We start from the raw sequence: 19,764 nt of genomic DNA, 5'->3' as shown, positions 1-19,764 counted from the left end.
CAAATCAACCTGTCAAAACTGTTGCTTTTGCAGACAACTGAGTACTTGTGGAGGGTGGGTGAGCAGCTCTCTTTATGTCTTTTCCTGGGAGGGTCAGAGAATTTATGAAACCAAGAGAACTGAGCAGAACACCATCTCTGGGCAGTCTGACCTACTAAATCTTCTCTTATTCATACGTTAGGGTCATAAAGTGGCCCTGAAGTCCTTTAGCATGTGCACAGACTCGTATGTGATCTCCAGTAGCAGCTTTAGACCATCAGAGGGGAAATTCTCAGTGTTTTGGACCTCTCTTAGAAACCCTGAGAATTGGAGCCCAGATGCCTTGCACATAATACTGCCATGGAGACGGACCTGGCAGCAGCATTCAAGGATGCTTGAAGAGAGCATAAATTGCCCTCTGAAATAATGGACTACAATTGTTCCTTATGTTCCTGCAGCAGATATTCAATAAAGGCCATAAATCTATTGTAGTTTATAAAATTATATTGGTCTGATCACCTGATACTTAATCTGAAATTGCCTGGCTGCTGATGAATAGGACTTCCATCCAAAAAGGTTACTTTCTTTTGATGCTAGTAATACAGGTCCTTGTAGACTTGGATTAGCATTGCTTACCCCATTCATTTACAGCATCCTCCACCAGAGAGTTAGTTGGAGGAGCGAGAACACAAAAATTCTGAGTTCTTAGGGGAATATATTTCTTATCTACTTATTTACACATTGGCGGAAGAATATCAGATGTCTGCCACGCAGTCTTAGCTGGATCCAGGAGTGCCTCTATACTGGGTAACATCACCTTGGACGGCATTGCTGACTGCAGGATGTCCAGCAGTTTGTGCCACGAGTTCTTGACCTCTTCAAGTAGTATCAGAAGAGTGCCAACTGCCCAATTTGTAAGATCCTGAAAGTGCCAGAAATCGTCAGCCATGGAAAGCGGAAGAGGCATAACTGCCTCGTCTGGAGACGGAAGATGAATGTTTTTGAGGGGTGTCCTCTTTATCCACCTGAGCTTCCTGTTCCTCAAACATCTCTCCTCTTTTGGGGACGACTGGTTAGAGAGGAGAGAGGATTGTACAACTCTAGCCTCCTTATGAGACTGTGCCAGTGGTTTGGCAAACTGCCGCTGGTAGCTCAGTGATCCCAACATGGCCACTGAGGGGGGGGGGGTCCTATACAGGAGTGAGGATGGTTCCACCATCTTTGTCATTGAGCACAAGGATCTTCCTATGACAGTCAAAGACTGGGTTCCTACATATCCATATAGGAGAACCAAGTCAGTCTCTTCAAAGTCTCCTTCATCCTCCTCAATATCCTTCAATGTGGGGGCACCCTCAGAAAAGTGTGGAGAATACCGTGGCCCTTTGGTACTGCAGAAATCTGGAAGGTCTCACTACTGAGAGATGCTCAGTACCCATGAGCAGTAGAACCCATCAGACAGATCCTTAGAGTACCTGAATTAATGTGGTGGTGAGTAGGGGACAACATGGCAGCCAAAGACGCAGTACATCAATTGGGATCATATAGATGCAGGTGCCGATGGTCTCTGGTGCCACTGTTTGCTCAGTACTGAGGACGCTGAATTGGTAGGCACCAACAGCAGGGCTATGCCAGATGGTATCAGTCCAAAGTGCTTATACTTTCCCTCCTTGTCCCTTGTACACTGTACTGAGGCCCTGTAGGAGCAATGTTTCTCCTTCGAACTATGGGGCTTTCCAGCCCTGTTGGTACCAGAGGATGCGTTTTTCCACTTCTACAGTATCAAGCTGAGAAGTCAAGGCTGCCAAGACCATGAATCTTGCAGAGAACTGGGGCCTTTTAGAAGCTGGCTCCTTAAGGTGAGTGGCCACACTCCTCTCCTTGGAAACCTCCATAGCCTTCCCTTTCTTCGGGGAAACGTGCTAATGTTGAAGGGGCGCCAAATCTGTTTGGTGACGGATGATTTGGGGGAAGTCTCCTGACTCAGATATCAGTCTAAGGGAGCAATCCATCAGCCACTTCAGTTTAGTCTCCCCGTCCTTCCTTGCCCTGGATTAGAGGGCCAGGCAGAAATTGCACTTCTTGGAAATGTGTGACTCCACAAGCATTGGCCACACAGAGTGGCCATCACTAACTGGTATAGCCAGGAGAGGCAGCGTTTAAAACCTGGCGAGACATGAATACCCTGCCAGGAAAATAAGGCTCCCAGAGGGAGGAAGAAGAGTCACATCAGTCCTTTTATGACTACATCACTAAGAACTAAGCACACTAATCCCCAAACTTTTGAGGGTCGCACTCCCTACCCCGGGGCTGAGATGCATGGACCGGGGTAAGGGGGCCAAGGCTGGGAGTGGGGCTGCAGCCAGGGGCTCAGGTTGGGGGCGAGAGCAGAAGTGGCACCACAGCCGGGCCCGTGGCCAAGTGCAGCTCTGCTCCCAGCCCCAGCCTGGGAATGGAGCCGCGGCCAGCAGCCGAGACTGGAGGCGGGGCCAGGAGCGGAGCCAGACTGGGGCTAGGAGCCAAGAACACAGCTCAAGGTGAAAAGGGGCTGGGTGGATTCTGCACTAAGCTAATGCTACACAAAAACCACCATAGGTAACAGTACATAAGATAGCAAAGTTTCACTTATCACCTTGAGTGTAAGCCCTGTCTCAGGCCAAGGTAGTTGAGAAGGAACTGAGGGTAATTTGCCCATACATTCCTATTTAGGCTTGGCACATAGCATGAGGTGGCATAGGATGCATGTGCAGGCCAAACAGACACTGCTAATGGAAAATCTCCAATTAAAGGCTCGAGAGGTGCATGTGCGCCTGAAGTGGAGCACCCACAGGGTGCCTGCCCAAAGAGGGTCTATTTTTAATACCACACCTATTACTATTATAGCTCTCCCTTTCAACAACCTCTTTGAAATTCTTCCCTACAATCTGGCTACAGTTTGGGATGAAACTGTTTCCGATAACTAAAAATTCAAATTTATGCACATTCTTAATTTAATTGCTAATATTAATGGGATTTGTGCTATAAATGAAGTTTCACTTATTGCTTTAACACTTGTCCAGTTTTCATACCTCCCTCCAGAAGACAAACAGTGTTCCAAACACAATAATTGTTGATGAAACTAGTATTTTAACTATCAAGTTTTTGGTCAAAATGCTGTCCTTCAAGTTCCTTGGGGGACTCCGAATAACATCTTTATCCACAGGTTCCACTCCCAGGCTTAAAAAAAAAAAAAAAAACACACACACATTTTAGAATACCAGATTTATCACCAAAATATAAGATTTCAAATCAATAGTGAATAATTCAGAAAGAGAATGAGCTTTGAATATTCCTTCTATTCAGAAAAGCATCCATCTGTAAACAAGAGTCCTCTCAAGAATACAAGTACTTATTATTCCACATGAAGGGCTATGCAATATTAGAGCTGTAGGGTTGCATTGTCACTTAATGTAGTATTTTCCTGCATCACGTGCATCTTCGATTTCTATAGTCCCATTACCATAGCTCCTAGGTACTTTCTAAAAATCTAAAATATAGGCCACACATATGCAGTAGCAGAAAAAGGTTTGCTCTTAACCTGTGTATCTAATGTCTAAACTCCCCTAATCTGGAACTAATGGACTGTACTCTTCTCTCCCACACATAGGGAGACTGTTTACTCAATCGAAGAGGAACTTGGTTCAAAGTGCCTCCTCAGAGTAGTCACCCTTCACCTGATTCTTTCCTGGCACACACTTTTAGAAGTACTATAAGCTGTAAATTCAAACCTTTTGATCATCATGCAGAACTCTTCTGAGATCCCTTAAAAAAACTAGGTCTGGCTAGTAGCCCATGGAATGCTACATCCAACCTCAGGAGAATTACAATAGAAGGCTCACTGCCACCACTTAGGAAAGCCTGTCCCCCTGCCAAAGTCCAGGCTCTGTCTAGGAAGGTGCTATCACCCCTGTTCAGTAGGAAGGATCCATGTCCTTCTGACAACAAAAATCCCTCTTCTCTGAAGTGATACATCTATCTGTATGGTACCTGAAGCATTATTTTATTTCTTAATTAGGGCAGTCACAGACAGAACTCTAAACTATTGTTACCAGAACCTTAATAGATCACTCATTAGATAAGAATCAGACTAAAATAAAGGATGAGCTTTATATGGTGGAGACCACCAAACTCTAGTGGGATAAAGGAGCATATTCATATTGCTCCTGATTCTTTTGGAGAAAGTTACTTCTCCCTTATCAAGGAGAAGTTATGGCCAGCTCATTTTTATCCTGATCCCCCCTCAACCAGATATGCGGAAAGCAGTGGAGCAACAGAATCTGGGTTTGTTGGGAAGGAAATAAAGCCAAGTGTCATCAGCATACGGGAGACACTGCAGTTTGAAGTGTCAGTCTTCCTTATTCTTTATACACATTGAACAAAAGGGATAACAATACAGAGCTATCCTACAAACATCACAATAGGTAACAATGTTGCACAAGTAAAAGATGTTCCCCCAGTTTTTAGAATTACCCATTAAAAGGTCACTTTAAAAGACGTTTAAGACTGTTCTCAAGTTACATACATAGGAAGTTGCTCTTTTCTGAAAAGATCATGGTATTTGTTTATTTTGCTGAAAGCAGACTCCATTAAGGGGTAAAATAGTATTTTACCTTTGAGCTGGAGGTCCATCCATAATAATATTGATCCACAAGATCTGCATGGCATTGAGAGGATTAGGTAAATTCATTAAAGTAGCCAGTGAGATTAAAGTCAATGCAGCTATACTCCTGTTGAGAGAAGCCATTTTATAAAATTGTCAGCATGGCACATTCCTAAAGATTAGTTGATAATACTTTTACTCAACACTTCAAGTGCTGAAAGTTAGGTATGTTATGTTTAGATCGCTTTTAAATCACGTACTAAGACTAACCCTAACTTTGCAAGGCAAAGCATTGCGACCACTTAAATAAATCTGTCAAAACAGATTTTGTTTAAAATATGGAAGTTTTGTACTTTATATTAATGCAACACACACACACAAATATCAGAGTTTGTCTTTTAGTCCTAAAATGACTGCCAAACTTCCAGATAATCTTTTAAAGATATCATTGGTCTACACCCAACAACAATCTATTTTGCAACAGGTAATTAATTTGCATATTTTGTTGTGTTGGTTTGGGCAAAAGGGTGTAGAAAGCTGAACTTTTAATTATGTTCCTTGGAATGCAGACCACTAGATTATTATTTTTTTTTTTTTTTGGTGGAACTGCTAGTTTGAGAGACTAATAACCTTAATCAACCAAGTGAAATACTACCCAGGCTTCCTAAAAAGAGAAATTCTACTTAGGAATGGAGACACTTCCCTCTACATATTGATCAGGGCACAGGAAAACACAGACAGCTGAATGGAATCAAAGAGGCAGGCTCTAATTTTATTAATACTGAAGGATGAGTTCACTGGTCCCTCCTGGGTCTTGTGCTCAAGTATACCCCAGGTATAGCCACAAGTTGCAATAATATTTATTGACTTCTCTCCTCTGCACACCCTGCCTTTTTTAAGGAACAAAAAACAAACAAAAAACCAACCACACTCATCCTTATTCTCCTCACCTACCAAGCCTGTAGAATGCTGTGAGGTAGGTAAAAAACCCACTGGACAGTTCGCCAATCTTTCCCAGTGGGGAAAAAAAAATTCTTGAACCCAGAAGACGATGTGTTAGGCCCACAGCAAGCCTGGAAACAAAGCTCTGATAACTACACCACCTATACAGCACCAAGAATCATTGGTGTGTGTCCAGTAATGCTTATACTTCAAGGTAAATGGGGCTGGCTGGTGGCAGCCAACTAATGCATCCTCCCTCCCAAATTGGATGTGGGTGGCTAGGGGAGGCTGAGGTCTGTTCCAATCTTAGCCCCCCTACATGATTGATGTGTGCGATCCAGGCAGGGAGAGAGGAAGGGGCATTGTGCCAGAGGGGAATGCACCTCTCCAACCATGACCCTATAGGGTGATCAGACTGGCAGGAGAATGGCTAAGTAGTTTCTTTCCATCTTAGAGGGGGGTTGTCAAGGTATCAGAAGATAGTTTTTAAAAACAGCAAAATAACCAGACCAAAGTCATACTAAGTAAATACAAATAGCAAAATAGAAAATGGAAAGAAAAAAAAAAAGCAATGATTAGGAAACTTTCACAATAATGGTCAATGTGTTTTCTAACCTAGTGGATACCTCCACCAATGCTTGTAGACTACACCAATATTTATCACGTTTGGTTCTGTGCAGTATGAAATTTAACTCATTTACAGTGTAATTGGAAGCTTCTGACATTGGCAATGATGTTGCAAACTTACGTGCTTAGCTGAAATCTAACAAAATTTTTTATGTTATTATAAATTCCTTTACCCTCTTCAATTGCAGACCTGCAATTAAAAAACAAACAAAACAATACTTACACAGACCAAAGGAGGGAATGTTAAAAAAAAAAAAAAAGCTTAAAATAATAAGCTATTCTGAGAAAAGTGAATTCCAGCAGTTTTGATTATATTTTAAATAGTGTCAAATTTCACAAAATGTGTTAAGGAGCCTTCTATTCCACTCAGGCAATTATAATCATGCTTACTCAGCTTTTCTATTAGTACTAATTTAATCATATTAAGTTTCTCATTCCAGCTCTACTACAACTTGACTTTCAAAATAAGAGGAAACAATTTAAAAAAAAAAAAAAAAAAAGATCACTTACAGGTGACCTTACTACTAGATCTTGAAGAGCCACCTTTAAACCATTTGCACAAGGAACTGGAATTTCCCAATGCTATGCAGCTATATCACAATATATTCCTTTAGGGAATAATCATCTTGAAGAGTTTCAGAGGGGTTAGTTTCAGAATTTAAGGGTTAGAGCATAACCAAGTTAACCTATCTGAAATTTATAAGGCTAGTTGAGGAGTTAATATATACTGTAGATTAGATGGCTGTGTTTTACTCCAGGGCTCTTATCTAAATAAGACAATAATATCCTTATTCTTATCTTAATGAATACAAGCAAGCAGAAACAGAAAAAGGATAATTAATCAATTAGTTACACAGTAGGAGCTGATCATGCCTGCAAATACTTTTATCTGTAGACATTTCAAAAGTTTTTCTTCTCAGAAATAAAATCAAGATTAAAATCCTTAATATTGGACTTTTCCTAAAAGATGCTCTAGGAACTATTTTGGCAAAGTTTGATTGCCTGTGTTGTACAGGAGATCAGACCAGATGATCACAATGGTTCCTTCTGGCCTTGGAATCTATGAATATGAAAACACTTGTAAGTGCTGAAGTGCATCATTTATGCAAAAGTTGGCTAAAGCCCAGGAGTAGTCTTCTGAAATTCTCCTGTTCTATTTTCCACAGACTTAATGAAAAACAAATTCAGTTTTACAAATAGCTTAATCTTAAAGAAAAGGTAAAGGTGGGTGAGAAGGTGGAAATCAGAAGTACAGACTAGGAATAGGGAGGATGAAAACTCATTTTGCCAGCTGGAAGGTAAAGTTTGGCAGGCAATGACAGAAATAATACTAATGTAGTGCAACGGAGTGTACTCCTGCTATATTAAGGATAGATGTGTTCGAGTAATTTCTTTCAAGAGGAGATGTCAAACATCCCCATGCTCAATTTGCATGGGGCTGGAGACTCATCCATCTATCTTGTATTTATTCTGGTTTAAGCCAAAATACCATTGCTGTTTTTTCAGCTAACAAAGTTTTGTAGGAATGACTACAAAACAATGAACAGTAACCCAAATTAGAGTTGTCAGCTGCAGCTTTCAAAACAAACTTTTACTATGAGATTTTTGTTCCTTCTAGGAGGAACGACTGCATCAGCAGCAGGTACACCTTGATTTATCTGAACATAAAAGTTTAAACATAGCTTAAATATAAGCTAACTGTGCCTATGCTAGGCTTCTCTTTCAATTTCCCATCACTCCAGCTCCACTTGTTGTCGTAATAGTACTACATAGAAGACACCTTTGTTTTTTAAAACATATACAACTCCGTGGTCTAACCTTGCTCTGAGCAGTTCCTATTACAACGGTTAACATATGGATGTCCTTTCTGCACTGCACTCAATTACCACCACTAATACCAGCAGGAAGTGTTAAGGGGGGAAAAAGTTCAGTGTAGACTAGGCCTAAAGGCTTAAATAGTTTTAATACCAATGTGCATCTAAGAACAGACTCCCTTCTCCCCCTACAACTCCCTCCATAGAAATCTGCATACTCTTGCTGACAAGCCGCCCAAGTGCTTATGAAAGGTAACCAGATAATATAAAAAGCTTATTTAGAACCCATGAAAATAATGGTTTGAATAAAGGCATTAATGGTTTTTTTTAGACTGCAATACAAACTAATCAGCACTAAAGATCAATTTTCTTAGGATATGCATAGGAATTTGTAAGTTAGCTGCAGCTAAATGTACAAGGAGGAAGTATCCTTTTGCAAAGTACATTTGGGGGGAGGGAAGTGATTTCCTAACACTTTTTATTTAAGACTTGTTGAATACTTGCAGAAATCAGAAACTTACATTATTGTCTGAAAATCATCATCCACTAAGATCATATCAGCTGCTTCCTTACAAACATCTGTTCCAGTCTGCCCCATTGCCACTCCAATATCTGCAGCCTTCAGAGCTACAGCATCATTCACTCCATCTCCTGTCATAGCTACTACCGCACCATTATTTTGTAAGGACTACAAAAAAGGAAAGAATTTGTTTAAGGCAATGATCAGAGCAATCTGATCCACACCACTATCCTGACAGTCTATTATAAAAATGGTATTACAATTCCATTTCAGTGAGCTCTTACATGTGATTTCTCTTTAAAAAAAAAAAAAAAAAAAAAAGCCACCACACCTCAATCTAAAGTTACTGTTCTCCTTCCCAGGAAGCCCAGCTAAAAACCTATGCTTGTAGAGAAGTGAGCTTGCTCACAAGTTGTATTTAAGAAATCATCAAAAAGAGCAAAAAGTCCATGAGTTTATATTTACCATTGTTCTCCTATATTTCTCTCAATTACATTCCAACTGTTGCTTAATGTTTGATTTCTTCATTATCTTTGTTCTTTTGCTTGTGCTAATTATCTTGTGCTAATTGTTATCTTGAGAACATCTCTTTGTAGTCACGCTTTATTTACTTTTCTTCTTCTAATATTTCTATATCACTTTAGACATTTTCTTAGCTTCAGAATTGAAGCATCACCACAGAACTGGCTTGAAATTCATGCCTTTTCATTCTGCTTTGGGATGCAGCAGAAACATGGATTCCCATAAGTTCCTAGTCAATTCAACTGCAATGTGACACTGAGGCCTTGGCTACACTTGGGGATTCACAGCCCTCGCAGCGCTGCAAGTACTCCCTCGCAGCGCTGCAAGTACTCCACCCCTCCGAGGGGAATAGCTTGCAGCACCGCGAGCGAGCGTGCAGCGCTGATTACACTGGCGCTTTACAGCGCTGCACTCGGAGGGGGGCATTTTCACACCCCTGAGCGCAGCAAATTGCAGTGCTGTACAGCGCGAAGGCCTGAATCTCAGTTGACCCTCTGGCATCTGAAAGGGTTATGCTGTCCAACAGCAGCTGCATGTAGTCTCTCTACTGGGCATTGTGAGGTTTCCCAACTTGTCTTCTTTTCAAATAAATTTCTGTTTCACAACCAAATACATTTCAAACCTATTTCATTCTGACATATCTTAACCTGTTACAATTTTAGTAAATATATTATAAAATAAGGTCTCCAGCAGTTATCCTACACTTCTACTTCTGGAGAAACATACCTTTATGATTTTCAATTTATGTCTGGGACTGGCTCTGTAAAACACTGCAATCTATCAAAGGAAGAACAAAGAATGAACATTGAAAACTTGAGAAATTAAGAGCTGAAATTTATACTGCAAGATTAGATGATACAACAATACTTTGAATGCCAAACTATATCCCCATATAATTAGCTTTCAAGCAGGAGTATTTAGGGAGTTAGGTTTATAGTAATCAGATTACATGTTAGCCATATTTCAATAAAGGTCACAGATTAAGAATGTTGCAGTCCTCATTTTTGTAGGCTGGCATTCTTTTGTAAATAAAACAATATTTTGGAACAAACGCTGTGGAAGAGTCAAGTTTGAGCCTCAAGTTAATTTTCGTCTCTTAATTTTAGTAACCGAACATTCACAACTGCCAAAATTGTAAAATGAATGAGGTTATTCATCAGTCAAGCAAGTTAACAATCCTTTGCAAATAAATGGTTTGTTAGAGGGATTTCAAGGATTGATTAAAAATTAAAAGCATGGAAAATTTTTCTTAAGAAGAGACTAAAAAGGGGGGAGATAGAAGAGGGAGGTGTTATACTAACCTTTGGTACTATTTGTGAAAGCTGCTGAATATCCAAAGCATCCATTTCTTCTCCTGAGAAGGACTGTGAATTTTTGGAATAGAACCCAAGGCGACTAGCTGGAAAGAAATTAAAAAAAAAAAAAGATAGTGATTTAACAGACTACCAGTTTTTCTAGTATAAGGAATACTAGATTTTGTGCCTCTATTCTGCCTTAACGTTTGCTACATGTAGGTTTACTCCAGTAGCTTCATAACTCATTATTGAATCAGTAGACTGGAGTAGTTACCTGAACTCTTGAGAAATAACAAATGTGTCGTGAAGTCTATTCTGATTACATGTTTATATTTGCATTAACATTTAGAGGCTTCAAGCAGGTCAGTGCCCCATTGTATTAGGTGCTGTACAAACATAGCAAAAAGTGACAGTCCCTGTCCCAAAGAGCTTACAATCCAAAAAAGGAATAGGAAATTAGCAAATGGATGTGAACAGGTAGAGAAAGGATGGAGTCATAAAATGGGAAGTTTAAAGTGTGCGTAGGGGGGTGGGGGGGAAGAGAGAGAAGAGACGCCTCAGACAAAAGTGAAATTTCAATCTAATTTAACTCCCTTTACAAAGCTTCATCATCAGCCCACACAAAGAATTCCCCTCTGTGACAAACTCCTCCGTAAACCAATAACGTACAGAAGTCAACTAGGTAATTTGTTCAAAGTTAAAAAACAAAAAAACCACTTTCAACTTGAAATCCAGTCACATATACAAAAGAGTTTGAAATAATTTCTGGTACCATATCTGCTCTGAGTAACTTGGGCCAGTTTTCCTAAGTGTTTGTTTCTCCCTTGCTGCTATGTGAAAGGCCCCCCACAGACAGGGAAAAACTATATAAAAATGAACTCTTAAATTGATTGAGCATCCATTACTGCTAGATAGGGGGAAAAAAACCACACTCAACTAAACCAAAATTGTCTCAATTACAGCAAATCTTAGGTATAAAAACAATTTTCAGACAGATATAGTTTAAAGGGATACTCAGTTTAAACTACACTCTTTCCTGTTACATCACATTTGACAATCTTATGTCTACTAAAAATACAAACTGAATAGAGTCTATAAGATTTGTAAATTTCACAAAATCTTACTTCTATTTTTTATTTGCACCACAAACCTTTTTAGAGTAACAATTAATAAAATTGTTAATGGCATCAGACAAGTCAAACTGAGAGGAAGAGGTGTATTCATACCAATAGCAATTGCAGTCTCCTGTGAATCTCCGGTAATCATTTTTATTGCTACTCCTGAAGTGATAAGTGTAGTGACAGATTCTTTTACTCCAGTCCTTGGAGGATCAATTATTCCCACCAGCCCCAAAAAGGTAAGCTGTCCCAGCTCAGGACCAGAGGCTAGGGTCAGAACTTTAAGAAGACAAGAAAAATAAGTTAATCTTTTAAAACTAAACAATTTAATAACTAACCAGCATAGTACATTAACAGACCCCCCTTTCCAAAATAAGTATTTCAACCACACACCCTATATATTTTCTAAAAAGGATATAATTCAAATAAATTTTTATTTAAAAAAACTGGATGATTGGTGCTTACAGACTGCAGGCCCAATGCTGCAAGACACACTCATACATATGAATAACTTTATGCATTGAAATCAATGCAACTACACCTCTACCTCAATAGAATGCTGTCCTCGGGAGCCAAAAAAATCTTACCGCGTTATAGGTGAAACTGCGTTATATCAAACTTGCTTTGACCCATGGAGTGCACAGCCCTGCCCCCCCGGAGCACTGCTTTACCACGTTTTATCTGAATTCATGTTATATTGGGTCGCATTATATCGGGGTAGAGGTGTATTATGTGAATATTTGCAGGACAGGGGCCTCATTCAGTAGGTAGGCTACAGCAGAAAGTGAGATAGTGCTAGCACCCTCGGGTCACAATTCTCTGAATGGGAACTGCTATTAGATATATTCTGGTTTGCTTTTTGGTGCCTTGCCTCTCCAAGGAGTGTTGGGGGTGGGGGGGGGAGAGAACAGACACTCCTTTCCCAGCTTTGGAAGTCATTACCACATGAACAAATAATTGCTTTTGGTGTTTAGAGAAAGGTATATCAGGATCTGATTATTGCACACAATTACTGTTTTTCATAATATTAATATGAATAGGAGGCTAAGTGCACCAATATAGGATAAATTGGCCCACCAGTAGAGGCTAAATATTGTCAGCTTATATAAAGAGGGTAAGTGATTTCAATCCACAAATATTTTTTAAAAATAAGGTTGTAAGCAAGCTAAAACTAAATCCGTGAAACAAAGTAAAGGTCAGTATACCATGTCCATGACCCTTTGCAAAGGCGAATGAAAGACTTATGGATGGAGTGTCAGCCCGCAAGTTTCCTGTGTAACACCTCTCCCCTTCTTTTTATCAACATTAATGTTAAAAATAACAAGCAGCCACAATATTTAAATATGTCTTCTCAGACAATTTAGAGGCCTACAGAAGAAATGGAGCTGACTTACTGTACTGGAGGTTCAAGATGTGAGGTCCCTATCTGTATTCCAAACATGGGTATGCATATGCACCACGCGCCTGAGTCCAGAATTTCTTCAAAGTAGGGTCCATTCACCCGCACATACTCAGTAGCTCTCCTTGTGCTCCCAACCAAGGCTATAAGAGGCAGCGCACGTCAACACCTCTCCAGTTCCTCCTCCTACTGCAATCCAACTGGATCTGAAGCAGAGGGGAGGGAGGGTGGATAGTGGAATATAGATAGGGACCACACACCTCTAGGAGCCTCCAATTACAGTAACAATTAATTCTTTGCTGTGATATTCACAGCTGAGGATGTGAGGGAGACTTCCAAACCTGAGCCACTCTTTTTAAGTGACAAATCTGAGGAACTGTTCCAGATTGAGGTGGTGTTAGAAGAGGTTTTGGAATAAATTGATAAATTCAACAGTAATAAGTCAACCTGATCAGATGGTATTAACACAAGAATTCTGAAGGAACTCAAATGTGAAATTGAAGAACTACTGTATTTTTTCCCCCCTCTAACTGTGGTATATAACCTACCATATAAATCAGCTTCTGTACCAGATGACTGGAGGATAGCTAATGTGACATCACTTTTTAAAAAAGCTCCATAGGTGATGCTGGCAAGTACAGGTGTAAATCTCCAGGTACCACAGGGCGGATCTTTGAGTCCTTTACAGAATGTAGAGGCTCGTCTGTCTTTTCATTAAGAAGGTTGGACTCAAAGGGGCGGTCTTGCATAGTATTTTGGACCTCTCTAGGGAAGTCCAATGATTGAAGCCTTCACATGACTAGTCCTGTGGCTAAAGATCTGGATGTTGTATCTGCGGCATCTCCCACAGTCTGGGGAGCCACCTTTGAAATCAATCTTCCTTCATCCAGAAAGGACTGGAAATGGGCTCGGTCTTCCATGGGCAGCTTGTCTTTAAAGTCCGCAAACCCGGTGTTAAAATCATATGTTGCTAATAAGGCCTGGCAATTAGCAATACAAAAATCGGAGGCCTGCAGAAGAGAAAACCTTCCCAACCAGGAGATCTAGTCTCTTTGACCCTTTATCTGCAAAAGTAGATTTTTGGTAGTGTGGCCAAGCTCTTGACATAGCAAGGTGTAGGGGCTCAAGATGCCGGTGTTTGCCAAACTGCTCTGGCCAGTTCAGATATGGCCTCCTTGATTGGGATAGTCACCTGGTCAGTACCTGTGGTTGTAAAATGCCCAGGAGTCGATGGTGAGGGTCCTGGACCTCCTGTACTGGGATTTGTAGATCTATCGGTCACAGTAGCCCCCACAGGATTTGATACTAGTTGTCCCTGGTTGGGTCATAGCTTGAGGAATAGTAAAGTCTCACCTGTCTGCCAGGACTCCTGTGCCTTCACGGAAATACTGGTGCAGCCATCTCCTCCTATTCCTCCAAGTCGGAGGATGGTTCCGTTTGTAACAGTGGTACCATGGATATGGAGGCTCTCCAGCTCCATGGGTGGAGATGGGGCCTTTGAGACAGTGGTATCAGTTCCTCCTCCAGGGTAAGGACATCTCTCAGGAGGGCAGGGCCTGAACAGAGTGGAGACTGCAGGTAGGGGAGGAAGATAAAACTCTCGTACTCTGGGCTGTACAGAGACCTTAGTAATGCTGGAGGCTAATAGATACTCCTGATGGACCAGTTCTGATGACACAGCTGGATGATCAATGGCTAAGCAGGCAGTACTGATGATAAATCCAGACCTGCACTCGTGGATGGGACTGATGAGTTTCTCTCCACTCTCCCCTGCAGTCTCCATCAGAACAGACATCTCTTTTCTTCCATGTCTTACCCTTCCGCAAAGGGGTCTTCAGCAGAGCCAGTTCTGTACACATCTCACCCAATCAGGACCAGCTCGGGGAGGAAACGCATTTCTTTTGGACAGTCCGCTTGAGGGGGCTGCCCGTATGCTCATGCAAGTGTCTTACTCTCATGAGGGGCCCTATGTGACAACTCCTTGGGCTTCAATGTTAAGCGCTCCACTCGGAGGTTCGTGCTTGGAGGGGCACTGTTGGTCAGCTGAGGCTGATGTACAGGGGATGGGAAGGGTCTCCCAGGTCCATGCAGGGCCTCATAGCCTCTTCCGTCAGGAACTTTCAGTCAGAGCTCTCAGGCCTCTCTAGTTCTAGGTAGGAAGGATTTACACATACTGCACTTAGAGACATGTGCCTCACCCAGACAGAACATGCACCGGTGATGCTTGTTGCTGATGGAGAAGGATCGAGGGCAGGAGAGACAGTTCTCCTGGTTCCAGGACTATGCCCAGGGTCCTGGAATTCAAGAATTTCACCCAGCTAGGGGGTGGGGGTGAAGAGGAAGAAGAGTAATTCTATTCTGTACTAAACTATATACTAACTAGAATTCTTAAGCTAAAACATACATTTACAATTAAATTTTTACAGGTTCTGCAATAGCAAAGGAGGACACGAGTCCAACTCGGGCCATGCAACAGTGAGAAAGAACTGAAGAGGACGCTGCTTCTTATACCCTCGGTCAGGAGCATGTGGAGAGCTACTGAGCATGTGCGGGTCAACAGACACTGCACTGAAGGAATTCCAGACCTAAGTGCATGGTGTGCATGCGTGCCCACATGTGTAATACACATAGGAACCATCACCCGAAGAAGTAGTGTCCATTCCTTGTGAGCACTGACTGCAGCAGTAACTCTAGCAACCCGCTCTGACCAATATTTAGTCATGCTGACTAGTTCGGGCAAGTGTCACACACAAACCTGTGGCTCAAATAAGGGTCTCTCTAACCCACATATTCACGGATCGAATCATAGGAGATTAAACAAAAAAGAAAACAGGGGAGAACCTGGGATTACCCCAAAAACCCATAAACCAATTCCTGCAGAAAAAGATGACAGATAAGTGGTGATGAGTCTTATCTCTTCTCACAGGAGAAGAAACTGAAACCTGAGGTACAATATGTCAACATCCACGGATAGTCATGTTATTACTTAACCCTTAAACTAAAGTGCCAGTTTCACACCCAGTCCTAATTTGAAGAAATTGGTGAACATAACAAAACTAGAAAAGGTTGAGTTTAGAGTTTTAAGGTCTCCAAAATTGTCAAGCAACACATTTAAGCGGTTTATTAACCTGTAGAGATGGTACACTAGAGCGGCCTTACCCCTAAGTCCTGCAGAGCCCATAGATATAGTCTCTTGCTGATACTGTTCTCTCTGTTGTTGGGTGAGAGGCAGGGTCTGCCCCTTGCTGTTATATGTTGTACAGTATCTAATCACTTGTTCATAAGCTCCCTTCATAAAGCAAATCTCTGGTTTGTCCTAAGGAAAGAAAATATTCACACAAGTAATTAGAGTCGTCTAACCTATATCATACATTCTGCAATGTAAGCGTTAACTCATTAATTTAAAGCAAAAATCTATTTTCGTAACAGTGCAATTCTAAATACAAAATACACCTCTACCCCGATATAATGCGACACGATATAACACAAATTCAGATATAACGCGGTAAAACAGCGCTCAGGGGGGACAGGGCTGCGTGCTCCAGCAGATCAAAGTTCAATATAATGCCGTTTCATCTACAACGCGGTAAGATTTTTTGGCTCTTGAGGACAGTGTTATACCAGGGTAGAGGTGTCTATAAATTAGTAGTATTACAGTAGCATCTAGAAAGCCCTCTTGAAATTAGGGCATTTTATTAGGCATTGTGAATACACATTAGACAGTTCATGTCCTGAAAAGCTAATGTGTAGTAGGGCTAGTCTCCATGTACAGCGCAGTAGGGCTTGTCTGCATAGGCAGCTTAACAGCAGCGCAGCTGCATCGGTAGCACTTTAACGAAGAGTTTCTCCCTTGGTGTAGTTGATCTACCTCTCCGAGAGATGGTACCTATGTTGGTGGGAGAGGCTATCTCCACAGAGGGTTAGATCAGTGTAATTATGTCGCTCAGGGGTGTGGATTTTTCACATCCCTGAACAGTTATTCTGATATAGGTCTGTAGATAGACTTGTCCTAAATAGACAAGACAAAAGGTGGAAAGGAAGCCTCAGTTTATAGATTCATAGAATCTGTAAGTCTCTCACTGAATGGTATTTTCTCCAGCTCTCAAATCAGGTTTTGTGGCTCATTTCTGCACCCTCTCCAATTTTTCAACATCCTCTTTAAATTGTGGACAAGAACTATACACAATAGGAGTCTCACCAATGCCACATATACAGGTGAAATCTCCCTATTTCTACTCACTACTCCCGTTTATACATCCAAAGATTGCATTAGTCCTTTTTGCCACAGTACCACACTGGGAGCTCATGTTCAGTTGTATGTCCGCTATGATCCCTAAGTCTTTTTCACAGTCACTGCTTTCCAGAAGACAATCCCCTAGTCTGTAAATATAGTCTGCATTCCTCATTCCTAGATTTATAACTTTGCATTTGTATCATCTGCAAATTATTAGCAGTGATTTTATATTTACTTTCAGATCATTGATTAAAATGTTCAATAGCATCGCGTCTAGTTCCAAGCTCTGTGAAACTCCAACCAGAAACATCCCCATTCACTGATGATTCCCATTGAGGACTACTTTTTGAAATGTCCGTTCTTGATCCATTTAATGCGTACTCTAAAAAATTCGCACTACACAATATTATTAATCAGCAAGTTGTGTAGTACAAAGTCTAAATATATTAGATTTATGCAGTTACTTTCATCAAATTTGTAATCTTAAAGAATGAGATCAGGTTTGAGACTTAGTTTCCAAAAAACATTTTGACTGGCACTAATGGCAAACAGATGGGAAACTGCAGTACAGAAAGAAGCCTGTGGCAGAATCTGGAACAGAACACAGACTATATCTACACTGCGACTGAGTATAATTTGCAGCATGGGTGTATGTACCTGTGCTAGCTTTAAATCTAGCTAGTTTGCTAAAAATAGCAAGGAGAACATGGTGGCATAGGCTTCAGTATGGCCTACCCAGGGAGTCAGGCAGGCTCATACAGCTCATGCCACTGTGGCCTCACTAGATTAAAGCTAGCACAGGTATATCCATACAAGCTGCAAATTGTACAAACCCCATTTGCAGTGTAGAGGTAGCCTGAGATCTCCTGAGCCCACATCCAAGGCCTTAAATTAGAAGGCCAGCTACCCGGTCAAAGAAATCTCTGTATGTTAAAATCCTCTATACATTAGACAATTGTTCAGGTCTTGGTGAAGCCAGGATATTTTAAGTTGTTGTAGGTAGTCAGGTTGTTTGTACTGTAATTTTCCCCAACTGACCTTTGTTTCAAAGATCAACAGGGGGAGTAGTGAAAAGGTTCAAACTTAAGAACATCAAAACACTGAGGGTAGGGGAAGAGATTACCTGCAGTATAGGCTAGAGAATCCTTTCATCCTCTTGGCTCCCAAGGTAATTTAAAAACAAAAAACAAAAAAAATCCAATCTTGGCTGCTAAACTCTCCTTAATTCTTCTGCAAACTCTATCCTAAAGCTGATGACTTAATGCTCTGAGAATTTGAAGCAGTGCAGCATGGAAAGTGGACAGGCCATGAATTAGAACCTTCCATCTCCACAACTAGAGAGTTTCTGGTGCTATTTTGAAGCTTTAACAACAAGCTAACTTTTTTGCCATAAGCACTAGAGGGATATTCCATAAATCCAGGATCCATTGCCTTCCATGACACATGCTGGTCAGACTTAACAGCGATTCTTACTTTCACTCGCACCAAAATATTCCACCTACCACACACTTCTTTTTTTTTGGGGGGGGGGGGAGGAGGAGGAGGAGAAGGGAGGGAAGGAAGAGGAGGTAAACATACAGATATATGTTATGGAGAAAGTTCATCTCCCCCATTATTCCAAATGAAATGGTTATTTCACATAATGCAATTCCTTTCTCTGTTAAACTGGTATATTCCTTCTTGCCATGTAACTACATTGCCAAGAAAACAGCAGAACATTAACAGAATCTCATGCGATTTCTATGGAGGAGCTCAAATTTAGAATTTTAAATGTTTAATTTCACTGTATACTTCCACAAACTCCCTGTGGTTTTCAACCACCACTTCAGAGACAGAAAATTAAACTAGTTTCACTATCAAACTTTCTCCTTCACACTCACAGGTGTAGCGCTATGCTGATGGCTTGCTACTCCCTTCCTGTACACAACTTCTGAAGTTAAACAGAGATAGCATGTACACCATTTCCTGTGCTGTAGGAAGTTAATTAACATCACTGAGTGAGGAAATAGCCATGGAAAAGGCCTACCTGTTGTGTCCTGTGCACACATTTAACAGCCATCCATTTTTGCTCTGAGCTGAAGGGATACTCTGCTTTTCTAATATAGTCCTGCTGGAGTCCATCTAGACCCATCTGTGTAAAATGTAAAATATCATCAAAACCATTTTTATTCATTTAGCCAGGCTACTAGCCTTTCAAGTCACAAGTTCAAATGGCTCATTTTCATTCTTATTTATAAACCCATTCAGTTTTTATTTCCCTATTAAAACTAAAAGCAAGTCACACCAGTCCAGCTTAGATATAAGCTGTGATAGATAAACACCAATGAGCAAACCCACACCTTTTTATGTTTCCGTGTCAGTCACCAACAGTATATTTTTTACATTTTCAAAATCACATCTACTTTGTTCTTATACAATATTCTGCCTTTCATCCAAAGATCTCAGTGTCTCATAGTTATACCTAGGTGCAAACACAGATCTTGCTGTTGCACACTGCTCATTAAAACATATCCAACTTCTAAAGCAGATGGGACTGTAGAATACTAAAGTCCCTTCTCCAGGTTTTAAAAAGCACTTTATAATGACTCAAGCTTGCAAACCACTGAGATAGGCAGATGTTACCTCTATTGCATTGCTGGGAAACAGAGGCAGACATGTTAAGTCAGCGGTTCTGAAAT

At 40.9% G+C, this 19,764-nt stretch overlaps 1 protein-coding gene across 4 annotated transcripts in view; it reads right to left on the bottom strand.

Moving 5' to 3' along the window:
* Positions 1 to 19,764, bottom strand: part of ATP2C1 (ATPase secretory pathway Ca2+ transporting 1) — a 116,918-nt gene that overhangs the window by 10,669 nt on the left and 86,485 nt on the right. For all 4 annotated transcript variants that reach the window (XM_034760906.1, XM_034760904.1, XM_034760907.1 and 1 more), the window contains 9 exons: positions 19,113 to 19,217; positions 16,012 to 16,168; positions 11,562 to 11,732; positions 10,342 to 10,439; positions 9,767 to 9,817; positions 8,520 to 8,686; positions 6,306 to 6,374; positions 4,626 to 4,742; positions 3,045 to 3,192 (listed from right to left, as the gene is read on the bottom strand). In XM_034760906.1, coding sequence (XP_034616797.1) covers positions 3,045 to 3,192; positions 4,626 to 4,742; positions 6,306 to 6,374; positions 8,520 to 8,686; positions 9,767 to 9,817; positions 10,342 to 10,439; positions 11,562 to 11,732; positions 16,012 to 16,168; positions 19,113 to 19,217 — 1,083 coding nt within the window. The remainder of the gene's footprint in view (positions 1 to 3,044; positions 3,193 to 4,625; positions 4,743 to 6,305; positions 6,375 to 8,519; positions 8,687 to 9,766; positions 9,818 to 10,341; positions 10,440 to 11,561; positions 11,733 to 16,011; positions 16,169 to 19,112; positions 19,218 to 19,764) is intronic.

The sequence above is a fragment of the Trachemys scripta genome, chromosome 2 (assembly GCF_013100865.1).
Source record: "Trachemys scripta elegans isolate TJP31775 chromosome 2, CAS_Tse_1.0, whole genome shotgun sequence".
Lineage (NCBI taxonomy): Eukaryota > Metazoa > Chordata > Testudines > Emydidae > Trachemys > Trachemys scripta.
This window is presented reverse-complemented; position numbering and strand designations above follow the sequence as displayed.